Here is a 24,559-nt window from a genome sequence, read left to right as displayed (position 1 = left end):
GCTGGGGTTCCAGTGGCAGAGGGCCAGCTTTGAGAAGGAAAACAAACAAAAAAAGCAAAGGGACAGCGCCTAGGTCCTGGGTTCAAGCCCCAATATCAGCATTGAAAAAAATAAAATCAAGGCTTGGGGCTAGGACTCAGCAGTTTCCTGACTGTGTCACCTATCTGTATCACGACACTCAATGGTGTGTTTACGTGGCCAGGCCTCTTGGGAGAGGTTTCTTCCCGGGTCTCAGGAACTCGGCCCAACGCGGACCCGAGCCCTCCCCCAGGAGCTTTGGCACAGGGGCTTCTCCGCATCAGCCACGCCCCAAACAGCTCCACCTACCCATCTTCAACCGTTTCTTCCCATTCTGGTAGGATGAAGACAGTGATCGACAGGTCTGCTGTCCAATCACCACGCCGAGGGCCCACATCTTACCAATTAGGCAGTAACGGAGGCGGGAGCCGCAGCCTTGACTAGCGGTGAACAGGAAGTGAGAGTGGAAAAAGCTCGGGAGGACCGGTCCAGTCGAGGCGGTGGAGGGAAGGCAACCCTAACTCCTTCTGGTTTCCCTTTAGTAGGTCAGCCTGGAGCGAGGATTTCCGCTTGCCATTTCTTTGTAGGAAGAGGGTCCTTTTGGAGTCTCGAGCTCCTTTACTTCCTCTTGCTTTCCTGGGAGGCAAGAGGGGTCCTGACGTCGCCGCTGGCTGGTGACAGGGGCGGGGGGGGGGGGGGGGGGCTACCTCCCTTAGACGCTGGGGACGTGTGTGAACTTTGAGATCCTTTCTTACCCTGTAGGTGGTTCGAGTTCAGGGAAAGAGACTTGAGTGATTGGGATCTGCCCTCTTCTAAGAAGTTAGACACTTCCTCTTTGTACGAGGGGTGGGGTGCTCCTGGAAACTTAGATTCCTACAGTGGGGATCTAGTGGAAACTGAGTGGGTCTCCAGGCACTGAGTGCAGGTGGAAAGAAGCATTTAAGTGAAGGTCACGGTCCCTAAGTGAGAGAGCCAGTTTTGAGTGAGATGTTGGGGTTGGCCTTGGGCCACCTCTGCCTGCGGGGCGGTTAACTTTTTGTGCCTTTTCTTTTTCCTCAGGCTTGGGAAAACACTTGAACATGTGGCATCCCAATGCTGGTAAGTGTTTTCTTGACACCCCCCCCCCACCTTGGGGGTGGAATTTTCCTTTTACCTCATTTTTTTCCTTTCTTTTCTTTCCTTTTTGTCTGTACTGGTTCTAGGGCTTGAATTCAGGACCCAAGAGCCGTCCATGAGTGTTTCTGCTCAAGGCTAGTTCTCTACCATTTGAGCCACAGGTCCCGATTCTGACTTTTTGGTAGTTAATTGGAGATAAAAGTCGCATGGATTTTCTTGTCCAGGCTGGCTTTGGACCATGATCCTCAGATCTCAGCCTCTTGAGTAGCAAGGATTACAGGTGTGAGCCACTGGTGCTGGGCCTATCCCACCCCATTTTCTTTTTTCTTTTTATTTATTTATTTTATTTTATTTTATTTTTGCCAGTCCTGGGCCTTGGACTCAGGGCTTGAGCACTGTCCCTGGCTTAAGGCTAGCACTCTGCCACCTGAGCCACAGTGCCACTTCTGGCCATTTTCCATATATGTGGTGTTGGGGAATCGAACCCTGGGCTTCATGTATACAAGGCAAGTACTCTTGCCACTAGGCCATATTCCTAGCCCCCATTTTCTTTTTTATTTTGTTATTGGTTGTGAGAATTGAACTCAGAGCCTGGGTACTGTCCTTGAGCTCTTGCTCAAGGCTAGTGTTCTACCAGTTTAAAGCACAATTCCATGCTAATTGGGGATAAGAGTCTCACAGGCTTTGAACCCTGGTCCTCAGAGCTCAGCTTCCTGAGACGCTAGGATTACAAATGTGAGCCACCAGAGCCCAGCTTCACTCCATTTTCTGTAGGAAGTATCTGAATCTACTCCACCCCCAACCTGGAACATTTTCCCCTTTTTTTGCCTCGGCTGAGGTTTGGTTTGTCTACATTTTCATAATTATGTGCTAAGAAAGGCAGAGTAAGTTTATTTGATGTCAGGGGTTCTGAGCAATTTTCACAAATAGAATTTTTTTTTTTGGCCAGTCCTGGGCCTTGAACTCAGGGCCTGAGCACTGTCCCTGGCTTCGTTTTGCTCAAGGCTACCACTCTGCCATTTGAGCCATAGCGCCACTTCTGGCTATTTTCTATATATGTGGTGCTGGGGAGTCAAACCCAGGGCTTCATGTATGGGAGGCAAGCACTCTTGCCACTAGGCCATATTCCCAGCCCACAAATATAATTCTTAATTCTCTGTTTTTTTGTTTTTTGTTTTTGTTTTTAACCAGGGCAACCAGCACAAAATCCAGGTATGCCCTACATGGGGTGCCCTGGAGGTTCTAATCCTGTGTGTCCACCTCCTTTGTGCCCGCCATGTGTAAATCCGGCCATTCCTCCTGGCTCTGGTCCTGCTCCCGGGTGTCCCTTTCCCCCAGGAGCTCCCCAGGGGAACCCAGCTTTCCCTCCATGTAGGCCGCCTTATCCTGGGCCACAGCCGCAATATCCAGGATGCCAACCCTCAGGTCCTTACCCTCCCCCATACCCACCACCTGCATCTGGCATGTATCCTGGGAATCCCCTGGCTCCTGGCATGGGGTGCCCACAAGGCCCAAAGGACAAGAAAACACTGAAGAAAATGAAGAAAGCACATAAAAAGATGCACAAACACCACAAGCATGGCAAGGTCAGTATCCTCTGGAGCTTGGCTAGGGAAGGGGTGGTCTTTGGAGGGGTTATGTACCTGGGCTGGGGAGGGAGGGAGATTCAGTGTGTGGACTTGGGGCATGGCACTTGTGTTGCTCTGGTAAATGGGTCTTCCTTTTTGTAAAGAAATCCTACTGGGGGCTGGGAGTATGGCTTAGTGGTAGAGTGCTTGCCTAGCATGCATGAAGCCCTGGGTTTGATTCCTCAGCACCACATAAACAGGAAAAGAAAAAGCCAGATGTGTTGTGGCTCAAGTGGTAGAGTGCTAGCCTTGAGCAAAAAGAAGCCAGGGACAGTGCTCAGGCCCTGAGTTCAAGCCCCAGGACTGGGAAAAAAAAATCCTACTGGAAGGAATCTAGTTATCTTGAAAAGGAATATCTGACCCTATGAAGAAGGGGGAAGCTTATTCTTAGAGTAGATGTCATCAAAAGCCTTCTCTGCTTGACTGCCTTACTCTTTCCCAGAACTTTTGCTTCTTACCCCTCAAGGTGTGTCCTTTAGCAAGGTGGACACTCCCACTGATATTGTCCAAATGTCAAATGAGTAATTCTTAGCAGTCTTATACAATAGTTGGGCACTCCCATTGACGTTGTTCAAATGTATAGTTAATTGAGTCAATCCTTTGACAAAGCAGAGTTTTATATAATAATTAGCAGAATGAGAATCTGGCCGTAGTTCCTGAAACTGCAATAGTCTCTCTTGCCATAGTTCAAGGGTGTTGTGTAATTATATAGGCGTTCCTTCAGTGATTCAGACTGGGGCTTTTACACTCAACCAACGTATCTTCAAGGCAAACTATCTTCTTTCAAGCTGGGCTCACCCTTGTAATCCTAGCTATTCAAGGGCTAATCCTAGCTATTCGGGAAGCTGAGGTCTGAGGATCATGGTTCAAAGCCAGCTTGGGCAGGAAAGACTGTGTGACCATATCTCCAGTTAACCATCAAAAAGTGGGAAGTAGAGCTATACTTCAAGGGAATAGGGGATTTAGCTCAGTGGAAGAGTAATTGCCTAAATTCGGTCCTCATGTCTACAAAAAAAAAAAAAAAAAAGGCTGTAACTCAAGTGATAGAGTGCCAGCCTGCAGTGAAAAAACTAGGCCCTGAGTTTAAGCCCTAGTACCAGCAAGCCCCCCACCCCCAAACAAAGAGAGAGCATAAAGCCCTGAGTTCAAGTTCTAGTATCAGCGCACACACACACACACACACACACACACACACACACACACACACAGTTCAGAGCCTTGAGTTTAAGCTCCAGTACTAGGACACATGCACATGTATTTCCCCCCTCCCCCCTTCACACACACAAAGAGAGAGCTCCTGAGTTCAAGCCCCAATACTAGCACATATACACAGAAGTATCTTCATTCTGTGGTTTGATAATTGGCCTGGGACTGGGAATATGGCCTAGTAGCAAGGGTGCTTGCCTCCCCTACATGAAGCCCTGGGTTAAATTCCCCAGCACCACATATACAGAAAACAGCCAGAAGTGGTGCTGTGGCTCAAGTGGCAGTGCTAGCCTTGAGCAAAAAGAAGCCAGGGACAGTGCTCAGGCCCTGAGTCCAAGGCCCAGGACTGGCAAAAAAAAAAAAAAAGATAATTGGCCTGGGTAGGAGCAGCTCTAAGGACTTGGAAAGAAGTAATGAAGAATACTGAACTGATCTTCAGGAGTTTTTTTGTTTGTTTTTGTTTTTTTTTTTGCCAGTCCTGGTCCTTGGACTCAGAGACTGAGCACTGTCCCTGGCTTCTTTTGGCTCAAGGCTAGCACTCTGCTACTTGAGCCACAGCGCCACTTCTGGCCATTTTCTTTATATGTGGTGCTGGGGAATAGAACCTAGGGCTTCATGTATGTGAAGCAAGCACTCTTTGCACTAGGCCATATTCCCAGCCCTCAGGAGTTCTTAAGTTAACATCTTACTGCTCAGTATTTGGGCACTATCCTAATTCTGCATCTTTAGTAGAAGTGTGAGAAGAAGGAAAGGTGAGACAATGAGGGAGAAAGTCCTGAAGCGACAAAAGAAAATGTGAGGAATATGACTGTAAGGGATCTTAAATAGGCCCAGACCTTTCTCCCCACTTTCCCCACTTCCTCCCTAATTGAGATAGGAAAAAGTAGAGCTATATGTACAATTGCATATAGCTGCATCCTCTCTCTCTCTCTGTCTCTCTCTCTCCCCCCCCCTCTGTCTCTTGTCTGTTTCTCTCTCTGAGTGGGAATTGGAGCTTGAATATACGGCTTGGGTGCTATTTTTTTTTCTTTTTGCTTATGGCTATCATTCTACCATTTGAGCCACAGTTCCACTTCTGGCATTTTAGTGGCTAATTGGAGATTAAGAGTTTCTCTTGCTCAGGCTGGTTCTTAGAGCTCAGCCTTCTGAGTAGCTAGAATTAGAGGCATAAACCATCTGGACCTGGCTCTAATCTCTCTCTTTTTGTGCTGGTTCTGAGCTTGCACTTGGGGCCTGGGTGCTGTCTTTTAGCTTTATCAGCTCAAGGCTCTCCCACTTGATTACCAGTGATATTTCTAGCTTTTTGGTGATTAATTGGAGATAAAAGTCTCATGGAGGGTTGGAATGTGGTTTAGTGGTAGAGTGCTTGCCTAGCATGCATGAAGCTCTGGGTTCCATTCCTCAGTACCACATAAACAGAAAAGGCTGGAAGTTGTGCTGTGGCTCAAGTGGTAGAGTGCTAGCCTTGAGCTAAAAAAGGAAGCTCAGGGACAGTGCCCAGGCCCTGAGTTCAAGCCCCAGGACTGGCAAAAAAAAAAAAAAGTCTCATGGACTTTTCTGTTTGAGGTGGCCTCAAACCTTGATCCTCAGATCTCATCCTAGCTACTCGGGTAGCTAAGATTACAGGAGTGAGCCACTGGTGCCCAAATCTACTCTTATTAGATTCAGAGAATCTGGTTCATTACATTTGTGAGGATGTCAGAACCTTAGATTACTGTGGGGACTGTGGTTGGTTGCAAGAGATTGACTAGTATGCTTGGATTATGAATGTTGGCAGCAGGAAAACCCTAGTTGTATGGTAGTTTATCTAATGTCTCAGTAAAGACGCAGGATTATGAATGCCTAGCCTGCCACATTAATCCTGTCAAAAGACAGTCCCTGTATGTATCTTACTGCTTTCTAGTATCCTGGGTCTACTGAAACTACTTATCTTAGTGCTTCCTGATTTGTACTTACCCTTAGAATGTACATCTTTAAAAATTTTTCCCCATAACTTTTTTTGTGTGTGGGGGGGCATATGGGGATTGAACCTAGGATGTTGTACTTGCTGGGCAAGCGCTTTGCCACTGAGCTACATCCCAGCCCTCCCCTTAACTTTTTATTTATTTATTTTATTTATTTAGTCCCTTATAGGGATTGAACTCTGGGCTTGGGCACTGTCCCTGAGCTCTTCAGCTCAGGGCTAGTGCTCTACCACTTTGAGTCACACACCACCACTTCCGTTTTTTTGGTGGTTAATTGGAGATAAGAGTCTCACAGACTTTCCTGCCTGGGCTGGCTTTGAACCATGATCCTCGATCTCAGCCTCTTGAGTAGCTAGGATTACAGGTGTGAGTCACCAGCACCTGGCTCCCCTTAACTTTTTTATTATAATCTTTTTTTTTTTCTTTTGCTAGTAATGGGTTTGAACTCAGGCACTGTCCCTAAGCTTTTTTGCTCAAGGCTAGCACTCTACCACTTTGAGCCACAGCTCTACTTCTTCCCCTTACCTTTTTTTTTTTTTTTTTTTTGGCCAGTCCTAGGCCATGAACTCAGGGCCTGAGCACTGTCCCTGGCTTCTTCCCGCTCAAGGCTAGCACTCTGCCACTTGAGCCACAGCGCCACTTCTGGCCATTTTCTGTATATGTGGTGCTGAGGAATCGAACCCAGGGCCTCATGTACACAAGGCAAGCACTCTTGCCACTAGGCCATATCCCCAGCCCCTCCCCTTAACTTTTTAACAATAGTTTGGGGACAATTTGAGCCTATAAAAAGCAGAGAGAGCTAGGTGCTCAAGTCTGTAATTCTAGCTACCCAGTAGGGTGAGATCTGAGGATTGCCAGTCAAACCCAGCCAAGGCAGGAAAGTCCCATGAGACACTTATCTCGAATTAATCACCAAAAAAGCTGGAAGTGAAATAGTGTCTCAAGTGGTATAGTACTAGCCTTGTGCAGAATATCTCAGGGGCGGTGCTCAGGCCCTGAGTTCAAGCCCCAGGACCAAAACAAAAGATTTTAGGCTTTTGGGTACCTGGGTGGAGGGATGGGGTAACAAGAATGGCCTGTGGAGTAATTTGGATCTGATATTTTGTCCTTTTCCCCTTTCCCCTTGCAGCATTCCTCCTCTTCCTCCTCCTCTTCCAGCAGTGACTCTGACTGAATACAGGGCCTGGACCCTCCCCTCAAGTCTCACCAGTTTTGCTCTCATCAAGCTTCTGCGGTGTTGTACTGGGGGGAAATTAGCCATCTGATCCTCACCCCACCCTCACCTGAGCCTTACCTTGCTCTTCAGCCCTGACTGTTTAGGGAAAATGGAAAGAGGATTTCTTTGGGCTAGTAAAGACTATCTTCTCCCTGGTTGATTGATCTTAGATCTGAAGACTTTTTTTTTCTTTTCTTTTTTTTTGGTTCAAGACTGGGACTTCAACTCAGTACCTGATACTTTTGCTCATTGGCTAGCACTTTACCAATGGAGCCACGCCTCCAACCCCAAGAGCTGAAGACTTTAATAGGGGAGCAGGTTTTTTTTTGGCCAGTCCTGAGCCTTGGACTCGGCCTGAGCACTGTCCCTGGCTTCTCTTTGCTCAAGGCTAGCACTCTGCCACTTGAGCCACAGTGCCACTTCTGGCCGTTTGTATATATGTGGTGCTGGGGAATCGAACCCAGGGCTTCATCTATATGAGGCAAGCACTCTTGCCACTAGGCCATATTCCCAGCCCGGGAGCAGTTTTTTGAAGATGGTAAAACCTCTGAGCTAAATGCTGAAGACAAGTTTCAGTTCTGTAAAATGTGATTTTTTTTTCTTCCATTTCCTTTTGTAACACTCGTGATTGGGAAGTTTGGTGGAAATTTCATTATGATGAAAACCCTGTACTTTTTTTTTTTTTTTTATAAAGGTGGCATACTAGGATCATTCAACGCCAAATATGTTTCCAGCAGGTCTTTTATAGATTTCATTAACTGCAAGGCAGCTTTGCTTCAAAGCAAGAATCCATTTGGTTGATGAGCTTTTTGGAAATGTAATCTCTACTCCTTAGTTCAACATGCTAGCTCAGGTCCTACTCTCATTCTCCAACTCTCAGTCCAAATAAAGCTGGTTTTTCTGGTCTCTGTTTTCCTGTGCCATTACCTTGGCTGAGCTCATAGCACACTGGACTACTTGTGTTCCCCTTCCTCTACCCAAGCTGGCTTTGAACCAGTGTCCTTTGTCTCCTGAGTAGGATTACAAGTGGCAGCCACCGGAGCCCAGCTTGCACTGGTTATTTCTGGGATAGGGTCTCACTTTTTTTGCCCTGGCCTATGGCTTGACGGAAGTCTGCCTATTTTATGCTTCCCTGCAAAGTTGGGATGGCACTATCATGCCCAGCTGCTTCCCTTGAGGTGGAATCTTGGGGGAGGAAGAACTTTTCTGTTGATCTGGTGTAGAAGCAATCCTGATTTCAGCCTCTCACATAGGTGGGATAACAAGTGGGTGCCATCACACCCAGCTCTTGGTTGAGAAGGGTGGTCATGTTGTATGGCTGGGCCCGCCTTGAACCTCAATCCTCTTAATCTCAGCTTCCTAAGTATTAAGATTATAGGCACGAGGCTGGTACCAACTGAAATCTATTTTTATGAGTTAAATAGGGCCAAGAGTAGGGCTCAGTGTACTGTGTTTGCTTAGCATAATTGAGGTCTTAGGTTCAACCCTAGTGCTGAAAAAAAAAAAAAGAAACAGGATGATACTGATTGATCCTAGAATTCAAGATTATTAGCTCATTATATGCCATAGACAGTACTACACATTGGAGTTTTTTTTTTTTTTTTTTTTTGGCCAGTCCTGGGGCTTGGACTCGGCCTGAGCACTGTCCCTGGCTTCTTTTTTGCTCAAGGCTAGCACTCTGCCACTTGAGCCACAGCGCCACTTCTGGCCGTTTTCTGTATATGTGGTGCTGGGGAATTGAACCCAGGGTCTCATGTACACGAGGCAAGCACTCTTGCCACTAGGCCATATCCCCAGCCCCTACCACAATGGAGTTTGATACCAGGCTGATCTTCATCTTATCATCATCCTCCCTCAGCCTTCTGAGTGCTAGGTTTGTAAGCTTATGCCATTGTGCCTTCTTCACTACCAGGTCTTTTTGTACCCAGCTTGGTCTTCAACTCAGGGCCTTGAGCTCTTGCTTAGCTTTTCCACTCAAGACAGGTACTCTACCATTTGAGTTGAGCTATACCTACACTTCCATTTATTTGCTGGTTAATTAGAGATAGAGTATCAGATTTGACTGTCTGGGCTGTCTTCAAACTGAGATCCTCAGATGTCAGTCTTTTTTTTTTTGGCCAGACCTGGGCCTTGGACTCAGGGCCTGAGCACTGTCCCTGGCTTCTTCCCGCTCAAGGCCAGCACTCTGCCACCTGAGCCACAGCGCCCCTCCTGGCCGTTTTCCATATATGTGGTGCTGGGGAATTGAACTGAGAGCTTCCTGTGTAGGAGGCATTCCCAGCCCCGTCAGATGTCAGTCTTGTGAGTAGCTTGGATTATAGGTGTGAGCCACTGGTATGGCTTTTTCACCAGGTCTTTTAAGGATCCAGTGTGGTTGGGGTGTGTTGGCATATGCCTTTAATCATAGCATTTGGAGGTTGAGGCAGGAGGACCACTAGTTCTAGGCCAGCATGGTCTACATATTAAGATCTTGTCCCATCCTGGTACCCAGTTACTCATGCCTGTGGTCCTAGCTATTCAAGAGGCTGAAATCTGAGGATTATAGTTTGAAGCCATCTTGGGCAGGAAAGTCTCATTAACTACCAATTAACCGTCAAAAGAGCCATGGCTCAAGTGGTAGAGCACAGGCCTTGAGAAGGAAAGGTTAGGGACAGCACCCAGGTCCTGAGTTCAAGCTCCAGGACTGGCATCAAACAAGCTCCCCAATCCCCCCCCCCAAAAAAAATCCTGTCACACACAAAATCAGAAAGGAAACTGAAAACAAAGGTAAGCTTCCCTTTTATCCCAGATTTCCGTAGGGCAACAATTATTAACAGATTTTTTTTTTTTTTTTGCCAGTCCTGGGGCTTGAACTCAGGGCCTGGGCCCTGTTCCTGAGCTTCTTTTGCTCAAGGCTAGCACTCTACCACTTGAGCCACAGCACTAGTTCTGCCTTTTCTATTTATGTGGTACTGAGGAATCAAACCCAGAGCTTCATGCATGCTAGGCAAACAAACACTCTACCACTAAGCCACATTGCCAGCCCTAATAGATAATTTTGTAAACCTCTAAATCTTTTCTGTTTATTGTTGTTCTGTTTTTTTTTTTTTGCCAATCCTGGGCTTGAACTCAGGGCCTGAGCACTGTCCCTGGCTTCTTTTTGCTCAAGGCTAGCACTACCACTTGAGCCACAGTGCCACTTCTGGCTTTTTCTATATATGTGGTACTGAGGAATTGAATCCAGGGCTTCATGTATATGAGGCGAGCACTTTACCACTAGGCCATACTCCCAGCCCTCTAGATCTTTTCTGTTTAAAGTCTCTCTCTCTCTCTCTCTCTCTCTTTTTGCCAGTCCTAGGGCTTGAACTCAGGGCCTGGGCACTGTCCTGGCTTCTTTTGCTCAAGGTGCCACCTCTGGTTTTTTCTGTTTATGTGGTACTGAGCAATTGAACCCAGGGCTTCATGCATGATAGGCAAGTACTCTACCACTAAGCCACATTCCCAGCCCTGGAAGATCTTGAGTTCAAGACCAGTCTCACTAATATTAGTGAGGCCCTATCTCAAAAACAAAATAAAAATTAGACTTATGCCTGTCATCCTAGCTTCTCAAGAGATAGAGATCAGAAGAATTGAAGTTGGAGGCCAACTCAAGCAAAAACTTCTCAAGATCCTGTCTCAACCAATTAAGATATCTGGAAATGGTAGTGCTCTCCTGTCATCACAGCTATGTGGGAAATATAAATGGGAGGATCATGATCCAGGCCTGCTTGGGCAAAAAGACTATTCAAAAACTAATTAAGGCCGGGTTCTAGTGGCTCACACCTGTAATCCTAGCTATTCAGGAGGCTGAGATCTGAGGACAGAGGTTCCAAACCAGCCCAGGCAGGCAAGTCTGTGAGGCTCTCATCTCCAATGGAAAGCCAGAAGTGGTGCTGTGGCTTAAGTGGTAGTGAGAAAAAGAATCTCAGGAACAACACTCAGGCCCTGAGTTTAAGCCCTAGGACTGGCACCAACACACTGATTAAAGCTAAAAGCACTGGAGGCATGGTTCAAGTGGTAGTGTGACTGTCTGGAAGGTGTGAAATGGTTAAAAGCCCAGTACTGGCAAAAATTAGCCCCACCAATATATGAAAGGGCTAAACACAGCTCGAGCTCAAATCGTAGCACATATGCCTTGAATAGATAAGGCTCTAGATTTAATTTTCAGAATAGCAGAGAGAGAGAGAGACTATAACATCTAATGATACAGTAGTGGTCTTGGTGTTTGCAATAATGTTTCTACAATGAATTTTTTTTGGGGGTAGTCTTGGGCCGTGAACTCAGGGCCTGAGTGCTATCTCTGATCTTTCACTCAAGGTTAGTGCTCTACCAACTTGAGCCACTGCTCCACTTCTGGCTTTTTGGGGGGTAGTTTACTGGAAATAAATGTCTCATAGATTTTTCTATGAAAACCAGCCTGGGCTGGTTATGAACCATGATCCTCAGATCTCAGCCTCCTGAGTAGCTAGGATTACAGATGTGAGCCCACCACCATCTGTCTCTATATTTACTTATTAACAGGATTCTTTTCTTTTTTCTTTTTTTTTGGCCAGTCCTGGGCCTTGGACTCAGGGCCTGAGCACTGTCCCTGGCTTCCTTTTGCTCAAGGCTAGCACTCTGCCACTTGAGCCACAGCACTACTTCTGGCCGTTTTCTGTATATGTGGTGCTGGGGAATCGAACCCAGGGCCTCATGCATATGAGGCAAGCTCTCTTGCCACTAGGCCATATCCCCAGCCCCCAACAGGATTCTTTTCTTTCTCTAAAGTTTTGCAAAGGATTTATTTTAGTATGACAGGATTACACAGAGAACATTTCCTATTCTCTATACACTTAGCTGCTGTAGTGAACAGAGGTTGAAAAATTGGAAGCCTGTGGCTATAACTGGCTCTTGTGGAGGGACCACTATTTGTTAAAAATATTAGATATGCATTTAATGGATTCAGATTTCCAGCTGAACTCTAGTAAAAGTAGTCTTATATTCCTCAGGGCATAACCTCTGGCCCACATGGTGTCCATTCCTCATAGGGGAGGTCTTGACTCTGGTCTTCCCATAGTCCTTTACCCTCTCTGTTGGCTTTTCCTAATGACATTCTAGATTAGCTCCAGAGAGCATTGGATTTGCATACCATGCTTTTGTAGATCAGTACATGTCTCCACACTTGGTGGTTCTCAGCCAGATGGCTCTTGCCTATGATCCTAGCTACTGAGGAGGGCTGAGATCTGAGGATTATCATTCAAAGCCAGCCCAGAGAAGGAAAATCTGTGGGACTCTTATCTCCAATTAACCACCAGAAAATTGGAAGTGGAGCTGTGTGGCTCAAAATGATAAAGCACGGGGCTGGGAATATGGCCTAGTGGTAAAGTGCTCGCCTCGTATACATGCCTGGGTTCGATTCCTCAGCACCACATATATAGAAAAAAGCTGGAAGTGGTGCTGTGGCTCAAGTGGTAGAATGCTAGCCTTGAGCAAAAAGAAGCCAGGGACAGTGCTCAGGTCCTGAGTCCACGCCCCAGAACTGGCAACAAAAACAAAACAAACAAAATGATAAAGCACTAGCCATGAGCAAAAGAGCTCAGGGACAGTACCTAAGCCTGAGTTTAAGCCTTACAACTCCCCCACCCCAAAAGGTGGTTATCAACTTTTTACTTTATGCCTTTATCACCTTGCCAAGACCATCTGGGGTTCTACCACTGTCTCCTTTCTAGACACTAAGTATAGTACAATGTAGACTCAGATGAGAATAGAAAAAGATAGGAAACTCAAAGTCTAAACATACAAGTTGAGGGCCTAATATAGTGTCATAGTTTGAGGATGGCTCCAAGTACTCTGAAAAAATAAAATACATGTTGACACTTTAGCTTTAGGAACTGTGAATAATGAGGTGATTTTAGCTGCCTTTTTAGAGTCATCTGCCTATTAGCCTGCCTTGTGGCCCTAGGCAAGTCTGGCTTCTTTTGTCTTCCCCTTTTAAGAATCTATTGGTTCATAAAATAACCAGGTATTGTGATTACACACACATCCTCTCCTATAGGAAATTGCACCCATGTCCTTTTGTGTGCTGAGCATGAACTCTATTACACTGAGTTGCCTCCCAGATCTCCATATTTCCAATTTGGCTGAATCTGTTGGCCAGCTTGAATACAGCATTTGATACTGTTTTGCTTCGCACAATACAGATAACTTTCTGGATAACCACCTATATGTGAGGGTCCCGTAAGGTATGTGATGACTGCAAATTCTTGAGGTTGTCTCACTTTTCAGTTCAGGCTACACAGTAAGATTGTGCCTCAGTTTGCTTGTGTGTGTGTGTGTGTGTGTGCGCGCGCGCGCGCCTGCGCATGCACACACCTAGTACTCTACCAGTTGAACCACAACTCTGCTTCGGGCATTTTGGTGATTAATTGGAGATAAGAGTCCCATGGACTTGGGGCTGGGAATATGGCCTAGTGGCAAGAGTGCTTAATTTGTATACATAAGCCCTGGGTTCAATTCCTCAGCACCACATATATACAAAACGGCCAGAAGTGGCACTGTGGCTCAAGTGGCAGAGTGCTAGCCTTGAGCAAAGAGAAGACAGGGAAGAGCAAAGAGAAGACAGTGCTCAGGCCCTGAGTCCAAGGCTCAGGACTGGCAAACAACAACAACAACAAAAGAGTTCCATGGACTTAGCCACTCACCAGTGGCTCATGCCTATAATCCTAGCTACTCAAGATTTGAGATCTGAAGTTGGAAGTCAGTTGAAGCAGGAAAGTCTGTGAGACTCTTATCTCCAATAAACTACTCTGAAGTGGTGCTACAGTTCAAGCCGGTAGTGTGCTAGCTTTAAGCACAAAGAAGCCCAGGGACAGCACCTAGACCCTGAGTTCAAGCCCCAGGGCCACTCCCCACCCCCCCCCCAAAAAAAAAAAGTCTCACAGACTTTCCTGTTGGGTGTGGCTTGGAACATCTATCCTCAGGTCTCAGCCTCCTGAGTAGCTAGGATTACAGGCATGAGCCACCAGTGCCCAGCTTAGTTTGCTTTTTTTCTTAATATCCTACCATTTTCCAACTTAATTTCCTTTCTTTCAGTATTTGGTGGCCTTTTAAGTTCTTGCCAAATGAACATCTTCTTTTCCTACTTCACATTTTTCCTGTTAATACCCAGATTCTCACTTGGCTGGTGGAAGGAAAGGTATTAGAATTCTCAAGCCTTATTTTCCACTTTAGGAAGCTATTTCTCTTCAGATGATTCCACTGAAATAGTCTTCATAAAACCGGATTAAATAAATAATCAGGTCTTTGAGTCTATCTAAATAAAGCCCAAAGGACTTCAACAAGGTTCAGTAATAACTCAGTATTTGCTGCTTTCAGTTTCCTCCTTATTTTGTCTTATTGACTGTGATAGCTTCTTTTTTTTTTTTTTAAGTTTTGTGCGGTTTTGTTTTTTTGCCAGTCTTGGGGCTTGAACTCAGGGCCTGAGCACTGTCCCTGGCTTCCTTTTGCTCAAGGCTAGCACTCTGCCACTTGAGCCACAGCGCCACTTCTGGCTTTTTCTATGTATGTGGTGCTGAGGAATTGAACCCAGGGCTTCATGTATATGAGGCAAGCACTTTACCACTAGGCCATATTCCCAGCCCTCCCCCACCCTTTTTTTTTTTTTTTAAGTTTTAGTTAAGAGTCCTACTATGTAGCTCAGGCTGTACTGCAACTGACTACAGTTATCCCTCACTTATTGCAGGAGCTATGTTCCAGGAAACCCCCCCCCCCCCACCACATAGGTGAAAATCTGTAAAGTAGCAGCATTACATAGTCGCCCCTGGCTATATTGTGGTTCACTTGTTGATACTTTGAAGACTTTTACCTATTGCAGGGGTCTCTGGAACCTAGCTCGTGCAATAGGTGAGAAATCATTATTTACCTTTAAAAAACATAAAAAACCCCAAACCCCCAAAACACGCCATACAGTGAAGTTGTAACAAGTGAACTGTGATAGAGTTTGAGTGCTGTGGCTACAGGCGTGGGCAACTCAGAACAGCTTTTCAAATTTTTGTTATACACAAGGATACAGAATATAATGACTCATATATACCATCACCCAACTCTGGTAAATATTAGCAATTTGTCAGATTTGCCCCATTTCACTTTTTTTTTTTTGCAACAGACAATCCACATTTTGTATATGTGTATTTTCCCCAATTTCTGTTATAAAAACAAGAAAGTTTAAGAAGTACAATAATAATTCATAAATATATGGCTTATACTCAACATTTTTTTTTGAAACAGTACTGTGGCTTGAACTCAGGGCCTGGGAACTGTTCCCTGAGCTTTTGTTTTTTAAATTTTATTGTCAAGGTGATGTACAGAGGGGTTACAGTTACCTATGTAAGGTAGTGAGTACATTTTTGTCAAACTAATTACCCATGTCCTCATTTTTCTCCCACTTTCCTTTCCCCGTCCCTGAGTTTTTATGGTCTAAGCTAGTCCTCTACCACTTGACCCACTGCTCTGTGTCCATCTTCTTTGGTGCTTACTGGGACATGAGTCTCATGGACTTTCCTGCCCAGATTGGCTATGTTTCTTGCTTTTACAAAGTTTCAAAAAGTTTCATTTTTCTGCTAACATACTTACCTGTAAGCACAATACTATTATCACAACTAATTAACAATATTTTGTAATATTACCTATTATTCAGTTCATGTTTTAATTTTCTGACTTGTTCCTATAAGTTATATAGCTTTCCACCCACAAAATCAAGATCCAAATATAAATGTGGTCCACATGTAATGTCTACTAGTTATCTTTCTTTCTTTTTTTTTTTTTCTCATTTTCTTGCTTCTCTTTTTTCCTCACTATTGGAGTTTGCAGTCAGGGCCTTTTTGCGTGTTAGGCAGATATTCTACCATTTGTACTGTGCTTCTAGCTTCTCTTTTCCAGTTTGACTATATAGCTCAGGCTAGTCCCAAACTCAGAATGGTCCTGAGATAGGGTCTTGTAAAGTTTTTCCCTGGCTTGCCTAGAATCTCCATTTTACTGATCTCAGTTACCCAAGTAGCCAGGATTACAGACATGTGCCTGGCTTTTGTTGGTGTTTAATTGCTTACAATTACCAATCTTCCTAATCTGTTTTTCTGTTCTTTATAAATTTCCTATAAATTGCAAATTAGATCTAATGGTCTAATTAGATTATGATTTAATACTTAGGCAAGAATACTTTTTAAAAACTTTGTTGACATTCAGTATTTATTCTTATTGATACAGTAATTGTATACTTACGGGATGATTCCATTCATTTTTAAACTTAAAACAAAGTTCTATTACATTTGAAAACAATTAGTAGGCTAAGGGCAGGAAATACAGCTCAATGGTAGAGTGCCCAGCATGCAAGATGTGGTAGATTATGCTTCTTAGGGCTGGGAATGTGGCTTAGTGGTAGAGTGCTTGCCTAGCATGCATGAAACCCTGGGTTCCATTCTTCAGTACCACATAGACAGAAAAAGCCAGTAGTGGTGTGGTGGCTCCAGTGATAAGAGTGCTATTCTTGACCAAAAGAAGCTCAAAGACAGTGCCCAGGCCCTGAGTTCAAGCCCCAGGACTGGCAAAGAAAAAAGAAAAAAGATTATTCTCTGTACTTCTCATGGAATTACACACTATGGAAGTTGTCCTCCTACAAGTGACGCAAAGTTTAATCACTCATTTGGGTAAGGTGGTAACTGCCAAATCGGTCTATACTTTATTTTACTGTGCGATCTGAAAATAATCTGTGGTGACAATTGGCACCATAATGACACACAGTTTCCTAACAACTTTTCTCTTAAAACTTTAATGGTTGACAACACTTGCCTGAATCAATTAGTATTTTATCCTGGGTTGCAGAATAGTGGATCTCTAATGTTCTCGTTTCTTTTCTTCCACAGTACTAGATGGGAGTGTTTATACAAAAATAGTCTTTTCTCTTTCAGTTACTGCTGGACCATAAGTTCTTCCTAAAAATGAAAGGTAAATGCTTAATTTCTTTTGCCTTTTAACCACAAACCACAATAGGCATGCGCAATGTGTCAATTAAAAAAGAAATGAGAATAGGCCGCTGGATTTTCCTCTCTTTCTCTCCCCACTCATCCCCTTTCCTTCTCTCCTCTTCATCTATGGCGACTGCCACCTCTCCGCACTTAACGCCTGAGCTTTCCAGCCATTCCACTAGGGGTCGCCAGTTTCCTCCCCGCCCCCATGCTGCCGCTCTATCTTACACCTCGCTATTCGCCTTCGGCCGCGGTCTCGCTGGTGCTGACGCTGTCGGAGGAGCCGCTCTAGGCTCCCGGGAGGCCGTCCGCTTTGCGTGGGGAAGGTTTGGACGACGTAGTCGCCTCGCCGGCCCCCGGGGCGGTTAGCGCTTCCGGGGTCGAAGGGTGCGCGGGGTTGAAAGCGGGCCGCTCCGCCCCGTTCCCCTCCCAGACCAGCAGAGGCAGCAGCCGGAGCAGCCGCAGCCTGCGCCCTCTCCCGCCCGCCCGCCCTCCGCCCGCCCGCCCTCCGCCGCCCTCCACCCGCCCCGGGGTCTCTTTCCCCCTTCCTCCTCCTCCTCCTCCACCCCCCCCTTCCTCCTCCGCCCGCCCGCGGGGCCCCCCTCGCCTTCCCGCCCGCCCCTATTGTTCCGCCCCCGGCCTCCCGCCCTTCCCCTTCCCGCCCGCTCCCCTTTTCCCCTCAGTCGCCTCGCGCCTGCAGGTAAGCTTAAAAAATTTCTCCTCCGCCCCCGGCTATAGCTCCTATTTCCAGTCATGCCATTCTCCTTAGCGGGCTCCGGCCCAGATCACGAGCCTCGGCCTCTCGTAGTCCTGCGTGAGCGCCTACCACTTCAGTCTGCTTGGCCGGCCATTCACGCGAGGACCTGGTTCTGGCGCGGCCTAGTAGGCCTCGCGCAAGGCCTTCCCCCTCCCCCCAGCCTTTTCCCGGTGGCGGCTGCGCAGGAGTCAAGGAGGGCGCGCGCGCGGTAGGGGGGGCGGCGGTGGATTTGTTGGTTGAGGCGGGTGGGGGAGGCGATGGCCGGCTTGTTGGCCAGGCGGGTGAGCGCGGCTCCCCGCGGGGGTCAGGCGCTGGCGCAGCCACACGAGGAGGCGCTACTAGTCCGGCCCCTCCCCCTGGATCGCAGCGCCCCCCCCCGACTGAACCGTTTATTTTTCACCCCCTTTTCTAGTCGAGCGGGGGGGGGGGGCTTTTTTTTTTTTTCCTTAAAGTGGAAAAATGCTTGGATAACCGGGGGTAGGGGGTGCTGCGGAGTTATAAAAAGGGTGGCGGGTCCCAGTTACCGAGTTGTTGAGGACGTTCTCTTGGGGTAACGAATTTCGAGATTACAAAATGCCTGCCGGTATAAATCCAGACCGAGCTATTTATAGAGGAATAATTGGCTGCATAATTAACAGCTGTATTCCTGGGTTGGGGGACACTCAATTGAAGTAGGAGAGAAATGTGACAAGATTTCTCTGATGTGGAAGGTTTGGTGCTAAAAATTGCATGTTTATGCTTTACCTCCAAAAATGGTTTCAAATAGATTCTTAGTTTTCTTGCCCTTTTGAACTTGCATTATTGTGGTATCTGTAAAGTGCTTCTATTAGATTGAGTGGGCATAAGAAATTCAAACTGCCAGATTTTTTTTAACCTTATCTTGTTGGGAGAATTCATTCTTGAAGACCCAACACACTCCCCCTGTCCAGTATTGCTTTCCATGAGTGAAGAGTATTTAGTTGTGTGATCTTGGCAGTAATGAACTATATTCTGAAAATAAGGAAATGATGTGCTTTATGAATGTGTTTATATAATATTTTGAAGTCGCGACAGTTCTCCAGATACAGAATGGTGTGGCAGTTCATTAAACATTTAAAAAATATATTTAGGATACTGTGTTGGTGTTAAAGCAGAGTAAAAACTTGCTGGTGTGAGGAGGAAGAATAGCTGTTGGAGGAGAACATTGATGTTGAGTTTTGAAGCAATGGATATTAAGGATTGTCATTAGAAATCTCGCAGAATTTGAGACATGCTTAGAAAATCTTATCAGGACTAGAAGCTAAGAGAGGTTGTATAGGTACTGAAGGCAAAGATACATTTGGAACCAAATTCTCTTTCTACATATAAGTAGTTATTCTAAAGCAGAAATATTAGCAACATTGTTTCAAAGGATGAGTGGGCAAAGGGCCATCTTGGGCAGTTAGGAAGGCACATTATTGTCTGAAACCATTAAGATTTAATAGAGGAGTAAGATGATTGGTTAAGCTTTATACACAAACAGGGAAAATTAAGTCTTGGTATCAGGTTGGTTTGGAAAGGGAAGGATGAGAGTGCAGGACTCAATTATGTTTAATGTATAAAGTTATATCTTAAAAGGGAATATGGAACCCCAGCCTGCCTGGAAGGCAGCTTAGTGTGTTTTTCAGCGAGATTGTTGAACCAATTAAAAAAAATAGTTTGGTGTCACCAACATTTGAAATTTGTAATATGGGATATATAATTTGTTTTTAAACTAGAAATTGTTACTTCTAAGAAAATTTACATGTGTTCTCTAGCTTTCAACATCCAGTTGCTACCCAGTAGGGAAGCAAAAGGACATTTTGTTAGTTTGAGGTTTGCCAGGTGAGTTTGAATTCTTTTGAAGCTTAACTGAAGGACAGCTGGATGCACAGTTCAGCACTTCCCCTACAAGCATTACCAGTGGAAAGAACCTTTCTCATCCTGAGAGTCAGCGGAAACTCTATCATTAATGGAGCCCATTGTAAAAATCCTCTTCTATACTTTGTAACAGGATCTAGGCTGTAAATGTTACATAGTTATATTAAGTATGTGTGCAAGTTTTGATAAGCTGTCATTTAAGGAAAAGTACTAGGAAAACATTGAAAAATGATAAAAGTAACTTTGGGAAATCCTATGGGTTTTCTTCTTTAATTTTGTTCATTTGCATTTCAGTTTTTGGCTTTCACCCCCAACAGTGACCAAAGACTTGACCACTCAAAGTCCAGCTCCCTATAATAACACTGCTCGACATGGACACCGGTGTGATTGAAGGTGGATTAAATGTCACTCTCACCATCCGGCTACTTATGCATGGAAAGGTATGCAGCAGCTTGGGAAATTGGGTCATAGTAACTGCTAGGGGAGGGGCCAGGAAGAACAGACATGCATCTTGGAGCTCATCAGATTAGCACTGTGGGGCACTTGGCTTTAGCACTGTTCTCTAATAGAGTAGATGTGTGGTGGGAAAATAGACAGATTTTACTTGGAAGCTCCACTGAGCAGGAAAAGCTAAACTAGAGGTTAGAGCCAAAAATGCTATCATACCTGATGTTAGGATTTTTTGTGTTTTTTTTTATTTTTTATTTTTTGGCCAGTCCTGGAACTTGAATTCTGGGCCTGGGCACTGTCCCTGGCTTCTTTTTGGTCAAGGCCAGCACTCTGCCACTTGAGACACAGCACCACTTCTGGCATTTTCTTTCTGTTTATGTTGTACTGAGGAGTCGAACCCAGGGCTTCATGAATGCTAGGCAAGTACTCTACCATTAAGCCACATTCCTACCCCCCCCCCCCCCCATTTTTTTTAAGGAGCCTGTGGGTTCTGGGGCTTCAACTCTGACCCTGAGGGATTTTTGTTTGTTATGTTTAGTTTTTTGCTCAAGACTAGTATTCTACCACTTGCCACAGTTCCACACCTCTGCTTTTAAAAAATTTCTTTTCTTTCTTTATTTTTTGTTGGCCTTGGGGCTTGAACTGTTCTGGGCATTGTCCCTGAGCCTTTGTGTGTTCCGAGCTATTGCTCTACCATTTGAGCCACAGTGCCACTTCTGTTTTTTTTTTTTTTTTTTTTTTTTTTGAGTGGTTAATTAAGAGTTTCATGGGTTGGCTTCAAACTGTGATCCCCAGATCTCAGCCTCCTGAGTAGCTACGATTACAGATATTAACCACTGGCACCCAGTGATATTTGGTATTTTAAAACCTTAACATTAAGTACTACACAGCTATTTCATCACTCCTGTATTATTCCTTAGATTCTGATAACTTCAAGTTACTTTTATTTATTTATTTGTTTTGTCAGTCCGTGGCCTTGAGCTCAGGGGCTGAGCACTGTCCCTGGCTCCTTTTTGCTCAAGGCTAGCACTCTACCACTTGAGCCACAGCACCACTTCTGGCTTTTTTTCTGTATATGTGGTGCTGAGGAATTGAACCCAGGGCTCATGTATGGGAGGCAAGCACTCTACCACTAGGCCATATTCCCAGCCCAGCTTCTTTACTCTTAAATTGAGTAAGGAAATGAATAGAAAAGCCTCTCCCCCAATAAACCTTAAAATCAGTTCTTTGTTCCTTTGGGTAGTAATTTGCATAGTTAGCCATTGGTTAGCTGGCAGTCAAGACTTGTCATAATAAATACTTTTGAGTTAACTCTTATCAACACTAGTTTTATCCGTTGTAGGAAGTTGGCAGTATCATCGGGAAGGTAAGAAAATTTTATTTTAATTGCAATTACTATTTAGTTGGCCTGTACTGAAATAGCAGTTGGAGCTCATGCTTGACATTTCCTCTTACAGAAAGGAGAATCCGTTAAGAAGATGAGAGAGGAGGTAAGTTAAATCTTAGAGGATTCTTAGTTTTGGAAAGGGAAAATCCATTAGAACAAGAAGAAATTTTGTTTGAGGGATTAGATAGGAAAGATCTCAAGGGAAAGCTTTCATTTTTCTGATTGTTATTTGTAAAGACCAATAGAATGGTGAGATACACAAGTTTCGGATAAGTTGAATTTAGTCAAGACTTACTAAGTCTATGAGTGTAATTGTGGGGCTGCCTTTTATATATAGGCAGCTATTTAGAATGAACTCTACATTATGTACCAGCTCATATCTTTTAAATTATTTTTTCTTATTTAGAGTGGTGCACGAATCAACATCTCAGAAGGGAATTGTCCTGAGAGAATTATCACTTTGGCTGGACCCACTAATGCCATCTTCAAAGCCTTTGCTATGATCATTGACAAACTGGAAGAGGTTTGTTCCTTCACCCCTCGTGATTGATTTGTTTTTATTTTATGTTTTTGGTAGTTGTGGAAATCATACCATGGGGCCCAGAAGCAAGATAGTGCTTTTCTACCATTTAGCTAGCTATACCTACATCCTTTTTTTTTTTTTTTTTTTGCCAGTCTTTTAAAAAAATATTTGTGGGCTGGGGGGTATGGCCTAGTGGCAAGAGTGCTTGTTTTGTATACATGAGGCCCTGGGTTCAATTCCCCAGCACCACATATACAGAAAATGGCCAGAAGTGGCGCTGTGGCTCAAGTGGCAGAGTGCTAGCCTTGAGCAAAAAGAAGCCAGGGACAGTGCTCAGGCCCCGAGTCCAAGCCCCAGGACTGGCCAAAAAAAAAAAAAAAATTTGCTCAAGGCTAGTACTCTACCACTAGGGCCATAGCACCACTTCTGGCTCTTTATGTGGTAACTGAGAAATCGAACCCAGGGCTTCATGCATTCGAGGCAAGCACTCTACCACTAAGCCACATTCCCAGCCCCCCTCCATCCTTTTTAAAATTTCTCAACTAACAGTTTTGAGAGTATACCATCACCTCTGAATTTGATGCCCTCTAATTTGTAGCTGAGTGAACTAAATTTTCTTTCATTTAGGGGCTCTGAAATACACACTAAGTAATATTGTGTCAAAGTTATATACACTTGGAGAGGCCTAGGATTTCAGGAGTAAAATCACTATAGCAGAGTGTGAGAAGGGAGTGATTTTTTTTTTTCTCTCACCAAACTTCAGAGCTGAAAAGCCATTGTTCTCAGTCATGAGTTCAATTTCTCCTCCCCCTCCCCCATGCAGCAGTAATGGCAACTTAATTGTACTCTGCCACAGCTCCTTGGTTGGTGGTTCATACTTAATGGTGCCTGAGATCTTACCCTTGCCCAGATCAGAGTGCTATCTTATATAGGATCCTGTTAGTCCAGAACTTGTAGTTTAAAAAGAACCTTCAGAAGGGGCTGGGAATGTGGCCTAGTGAGTGCTTGCCTCCCATACATGAAGCCCTGGGTTTGATTTCTCAGTACCACATACAAAGAAAAAGCTAGAAGTGGTGCTGTGGCTTAAGTGGTAGAGTGCTAGCCTTGAGCTAAAAAAAAAAAAAGGAGCTCAGGGACAGTGCTCAGGCCCTGAGTTCAAGCCCCAGGACTGGCCAAAAAAACCTCAGAAAATGAACTATTTGTTCTTTAACCAAGTAGGAAATATCCTTCAGAGATTTATGCTTAAGTCTTATTATTACATAGAGATTAGGCTGAGAAGTGGTACTTTGTTGAGAAAACTTAGGGCTGGGAATGTGGTTTAGTGGTAGTGTGCTTGCCTTGTATGCATGAAGCCCTGGGTTCAATTCCTCAGCACCACATAAACAGAAAAAGCCCGTGGCGTTGCTGTAGCTCAAGTGGTAGAGTGCTAGCCTTGAGCAAAAGAAGCTCAGGGACAGTGCCCAGGCCCTGAGTTCAAGTCTCATGACTGGCAGACAACAACAACAAAAAACTAATCTTGAACTAGGCTTAAAACTTTGCATCTTGGATGTTTGGATGTAAGCACATTAATCAGACTAGCTTTTTTGGTGGCCAGTCCTGGGCCTTGGACTTAGGGCCTGAGCACTGTCCCTGGCTTTTTGCTTAAGGCTATCATTCTACCACTTGAACCACAGTGCCACTTTTGGCTTCTATATATGGTGCTGAGGAATCAAACCCATGGTTTCATGTATATGGGGCAAGCACTCTACCACTACGCCCTATTCCCAGTCCCTCAGACTAGCTTTTCAGTCATTTTTTTCTTTTGGTGGTGGTTTTGTTTCTGTTGTTGGGGTAGAAACCTGAACCTCATTTGAATGGTAATAAGTGGATTTTACCAATGAGTTTCCTCCCCAATGCCTCAATATTTCTCGATTTTGTGTTGTTGTTGTTTTTTTGGTCAGTCATAGGGCTTGAAATCAAGGCCTCAGCTTTTTTTTTGCTCAAGGGTAACACTGTCACTGAGCTACAGCTCCATTTCTGCTTTTCTGGTGGTTAATTGGAGAAAAGAGTCTTAGGGGACTTTCTTACCTGGGCTGGCTTTGAACTGTGATCCTCAAATCTCAGCTTCTTTTTTTTTTTTTTTGGCCAGTCCTGGGCCTTGGACTCAGGGCCTGAGCACTGTCCCTGGCTTCCTTTTGCTCAAGGCTAGCACTCTGCCACTTGAGCCACAGCGCCACTTCTGGCCATTTTCTGTATATGTGGTGCTGGGGAATCGAACCCAGGGCCTCATGTATATGAGGCAAGCTCTCTTGCCACTAGGCCATATCCCCAGCCCAAAATCTCAGCTTCTTGAGTAGATAGGATTGCAGGCTTGAGCCACCAGCTCCCAGCTTAAAAGCTTTTAAAGTTTATTTCAGTATT

General features: G+C 44.9%; 2 protein-coding genes across 13 annotated transcripts in view; both read left to right on the top strand.

Annotated features, from left to right (window-relative positions):
• The first annotated feature begins 451 nt into the window (after positions 1-451).
• Positions 452-7,465, top strand: Prr13 (proline rich 13). Of its 2 annotated transcripts, none has more exons than XM_048363431.1 (4): positions 452-559; positions 1,078-1,116; positions 2,326-2,720; positions 7,062-7,465. In XM_048363431.1, the coding sequence occupies exons 2-4, from the start codon at positions 1,098-1,100 to the stop codon at positions 7,104-7,106; spliced, it is 459 nt and encodes a 152-aa protein (XP_048219388.1). In that variant the 5' UTR covers positions 452-559; positions 1,078-1,097; the 3' UTR covers positions 7,107-7,465. The 2 variants fall into 2 exon arrangements, with proteins under 2 accessions (XP_048219388.1, XP_048219380.1); XM_048363423.1 differs by having other exon boundaries at positions 453-563.
• Positions 7,466-17,591: 10,126 nt separating this feature from the next.
• Positions 17,592-24,559, top strand: part of Pcbp2 (poly(rC) binding protein 2) — a 29,620-nt gene continuing 22,652 nt past the window's right edge. For 3 of the 11 annotated variants that reach the window (XM_048363308.1, XM_048363279.1, XM_048363263.1), the window contains exons 1-5: positions 17,711-17,864; positions 20,094-20,239; positions 21,592-21,615; positions 21,707-21,739; positions 22,043-22,159. In XM_048363308.1, coding sequence (XP_048219265.1) covers positions 20,171-20,239; positions 21,592-21,615; positions 21,707-21,739; positions 22,043-22,159 — 243 coding nt within the window. In that variant the 5' untranslated portion in view covers positions 17,711-17,864; positions 20,094-20,170. Of the gene's footprint in view, positions 17,865-20,093; positions 20,240-21,591; positions 21,616-21,706; positions 21,740-22,042; positions 22,160-24,559 lie in introns of all 11 variants that reach the window. The other 8 variants (XM_048363316.1, XM_048363294.1, XM_048363251.1 and 5 more) reach the window with 5 other exon arrangements.

Source organism: Perognathus longimembris, chromosome 1 (genome assembly GCF_023159225.1).
Source record: "Perognathus longimembris pacificus isolate PPM17 chromosome 1, ASM2315922v1, whole genome shotgun sequence".
NCBI classification, from domain to species: domain Eukaryota; kingdom Metazoa; phylum Chordata; class Mammalia; order Rodentia; family Heteromyidae; genus Perognathus; species Perognathus longimembris.
This window is presented reverse-complemented; position numbering and strand designations above follow the sequence as displayed.

What these genes read in the sequence shown, in the direction of transcription:
- Prr13 (XM_048363431.1), top strand. An exon ending in AACACCACAAGCATGGCAAG is followed by an intron (nt 2,721 to 7,061) that starts GTCAGTATCCTC and finishes TTCCCCTTGCAG; the next exon opens with CATTCCTCCTCTTCCTCCTC.